General features: G+C 57.5%; 1 protein-coding gene across 1 annotated transcript in view; it reads right to left on the bottom strand.

Moving 5' to 3' along the window:
* Positions 1-3,316, bottom strand: part of RUFY4 (RUN and FYVE domain containing 4) — a 27,774-nt gene that overhangs the window by 20,589 nt on the left and 3,869 nt on the right. The window contains exons 6-7 of the mRNA XM_012642512.1: positions 3,141-3,210; positions 1,295-1,936 (exon numbers count right to left, since the gene is read on the bottom strand). Of these exons, the coding sequence (XP_012497966.1) occupies positions 1,295-1,936; positions 3,141-3,210 (712 nt within the window). The remainder of the gene's footprint in view (positions 1-1,294; positions 1,937-3,140; positions 3,211-3,316) is intronic.

Below are 3,316 nucleotides of genomic sequence, written 5' to 3'. Positions count from 1 at the left end.
CGGGGGTTCTTATAGAACCTATCTCATAAGGTTGCTGTGCAGAAGCATCTACAACAGTGCCCGGGACACGGTAAGTGCTCAGTAAGTGGTAGCTATGGTTAGGACCATCAGGAGGGTGAGAGGCTGTGAAATTGGCAACAAGCGAAGGAGAGACAAACAAGTGATGAAGGAGGAGCTGGCGAGGCAGGGGGCAGAGCAGGTTGAAAAGAGACAAGCGGCCCAGAGGAGGCAGCAGAGGGAGGCAGGCGTGAGTGGGGAGGGCAGGAGGCAGGGCCTTTCCTGGGGCCACTGAGGGGGTGGACGGGGAGGGAGGGGCTGGCAAAGGAGAGGGGCGGGGGGAGCCCTGTGACCAGGCTCAAGGCCCTGCTCGCCTCAGCGCCCAGAGTTGTGTCCAGCGGCCTGGCGCGGGAGCGGCTCTGAAGACCCCTGCGCTCCACCTTGACTGAGAGCAGGAGCCAGGGAGCACCTCTGCACGCCCACTGCTGGCGGTTGCCAAGGTTACCTGCGGAGCTGCTCCTGAAGTGCCCACAGCTCCCCCTCCTGTCCCCTCAGCTGCTGCTCCTGGCGCTGGGCCAGCTGCTTGGCCTTCTGCAGCTCATGCTTGAGGCTCTGGAGGCGAAGGAGGGGGAAGGGGGCTGAGGGAGGAGGGCAGAGGCCTCACGCCTGGGGCTGACTTGACGGACATCCCCATGAGACCCCGGGCCAGGCCCTGGGGTGGAGGGCAGGACTCTGTGCTGGGGCTGGAATGCCTGGCCCTGTCCTAGGCCTTGCCCTGGGGGAGCCTGGGGCCACTGCTTCTTCCTTCACCGCAGGACTGAGTTACAAAGCCCCAGGACCTGGAAGCCTGGCTAGGGAGGAGGCCAAGGGAAGGCTCCGTAACAATCTTGGGGAACCTGGATAAGCATCTGCAAGGAGAGCAGCTTAGGTGGGGTCTGCAACCGTGAACTTGGATTTTGGGAAGAGACCTGCCATAAAGAGAAACACGGACCTTGAGAACCCACGACTGACCTGAAGAACTGTTGGGAAGGGATCCCAAACTCAAATGCCTGCAGGGGCTGGGCGGGAAGTATTGATGAGTAAAGTGGGCCTAGTGTGAGGCACTAGGGAAAGGTGGGGACTTTGGGGAACTGAAGAATTCATGGCTTTCAAAAGTCATCCCCAAGTAACAATCCTGTGTGGGCCAATAAAAATTGATCTGTGGGCTGAAATGACTCCTGGGCTACCACTGGAGACCCCCACCCGTGGGCCAGGTCAGAGGGGGGATTAGACAGGTAAGGAGCTCTATTGCTCTCACCTTGACCACGTCCTGCAGGGGCACCTCAGCCTGCTCCTCCCTCCTGGCCACACTGGTCACTCCTGTGTGCTCCTGTGGCTTCTCTGCGGTGGAGCCTTCCTTTGTTCCCAGGCCCTGGAGGACCCAGGACTCCCCCAGAGTGCTCGGCCCCTCCCACTCCTGCCTGCTCCCTAGTGTTGCTTCCTCTGTCACCCCTCTGGGGCCGGCGGCCAGCAGCCTCCGGACATGACCCCACTCTGCTTCCCCTTCATGAGTCCCCTCTGTGGTTCCCTGACCCTCTGCACCTGGCAGAAGCCCTCTGCCCTCAGCCTCCAGCCCTCTCACCTCCCTCTGAGCCCCCTTGGCTCCCTGCCCCTGTCCCTGGATGCTGGAGTTCTCCAGGAAGATTTCAATCCACGGGGCTCCCTCCTCCTGGTCCAGCTGAAGTTCCTCCCCCTCTGGTTCCCACATGCTCTGGGAGGGTCCGAGGCTCCTGGAATCTTCTCTCTTCTTTTCCAAAACGTGGGGAAGATGCCTTTGTTGTTGGGACCCAGGGAGTCTAACCAACTGGTGTCCCCTGGGTGCATCTTGCAGACAGCTGGCTTGACTGGTGTGTGGCTCGTCCAGCTGGACTCCTGCGGGACCTTCATATGCAGCTGGGATCTAGAGAGAAGCCCCCAGACCTGTCATCCCTCTCAGTACCAATTCACTGACCTGGTGCATGGGAGAGGCCACAGCCTTAACCCAGCAGGCTTGCTGAGTATGTGATCCCCAGGCCCTCTCACTGGAAATTTTGATTTATCATAGAAATCTGAATTCTAACAACACCCCAGGCGATCTGAGACCCCAGCTTTGATCTGGTGAGGCACAGCAGTGTGTCTCAGTGTCCTTTCCTCCACTGCCCCTGGCCCATGTCCTTCTCCCTTCTGCTCTTGGGTCTTCTGCATTGATTTGGTTTCCCCTAAGTTCCTCCACTCCTCTCCTTTAATCATTCCTCCTGAATTTGACTTTGTGTTTCAGTTTTCTCACCTGCAAAATGGGAATAATAATACCTGGTTTGTAGGGTTGTGATGAAAGCTGAAATGGACTGGCACCCAGCTAACAGTGACCTCTTTCAAGAGGCCTTCTCTGTGCCCCCACGTTCCTCTGCCCATGTCTGTATCGCTGCACTCAACGTGTATTGCAATGTGTTCCTTTAGGGTCTGTCTCCATGAAGAGACCTTGAACTCCTTCAGGTCAGAGTCCTGACAGTATCTTTACCTGGTGCCTGGAAGCTGATGGGTGCAAACTGTGCTTGTGGAAAGATAATAACAATAATGATGGTGAACACAGCCTGCCTCGTAGTGAGCGTGTAGCCAGGAGCCTAGCTGTGTACAGCACATGAGTTGCCTCAGTTTACCCTAACAATCACCCTATGAGGCAGGACAAGCAACTTGCCCAAGGACCATGGTTAGCAGAAAGGGAAGCTGGGCTGTGAACCAGGCAATCTGGCCCTTGAGTCTCTCCCTGGACTGAGCTAGACATTTGCCAATTGTCCTGTGCAGGGGACTCAGCAGGTGGTCTCCCTCATCTGTTTCCTGCTTGCTTCCGGTTACCCACCCCAGCCCCTCCTGCTCACCTGGGCCCAGTGGCTCCTGCCAATGGTGCTAGTGTTCCCTTTCTCCCCAGATATCCCCACCACCCTAGGAATAGGAGCCCTCTCCTCCTCTGTGGCAGGCCCCTGGTCCACACACTGGCCTCAGACTCTGTCTGTCCAGTTGGGCCAGGGCTCTCTGTATATTCAAAGGGGAAGGTCCAGTTACTGCTCAACCTGGGGGGTCCCAAGAAGATGGGGAAGAGGAAACTTAGGGTGATGGGGCAGAGGCACCTCCTTTGGGGCATCTTTGGTTTTCCTGGGTCTTCTTCCCTGGGTCTGGCTGGAATTGGAACAGCATGACCTGAAAGTAGAACAGGCATGGGCACCCTGGGCCTCTCTTCAGAGATGGGCTTGGTCCTCAGATGGAGGGTATCCCATCTTTCCACCCACATATCCATCTCACCACC

This window comes from Propithecus coquereli, unplaced genomic scaffold (genome assembly GCF_000956105.1).
Source record: "Propithecus coquereli isolate 6110/MARCELLA unplaced genomic scaffold, Pcoq_1.0 Scaffold18, whole genome shotgun sequence".
In the NCBI taxonomy this organism is placed as follows: Eukaryota; Metazoa; Chordata; class Mammalia; order Primates; family Indriidae; genus Propithecus; species Propithecus coquereli.
Note: the sequence above shows the minus strand (reverse complement) of the source record. Positions and strands in the feature narration are given on the sequence as shown.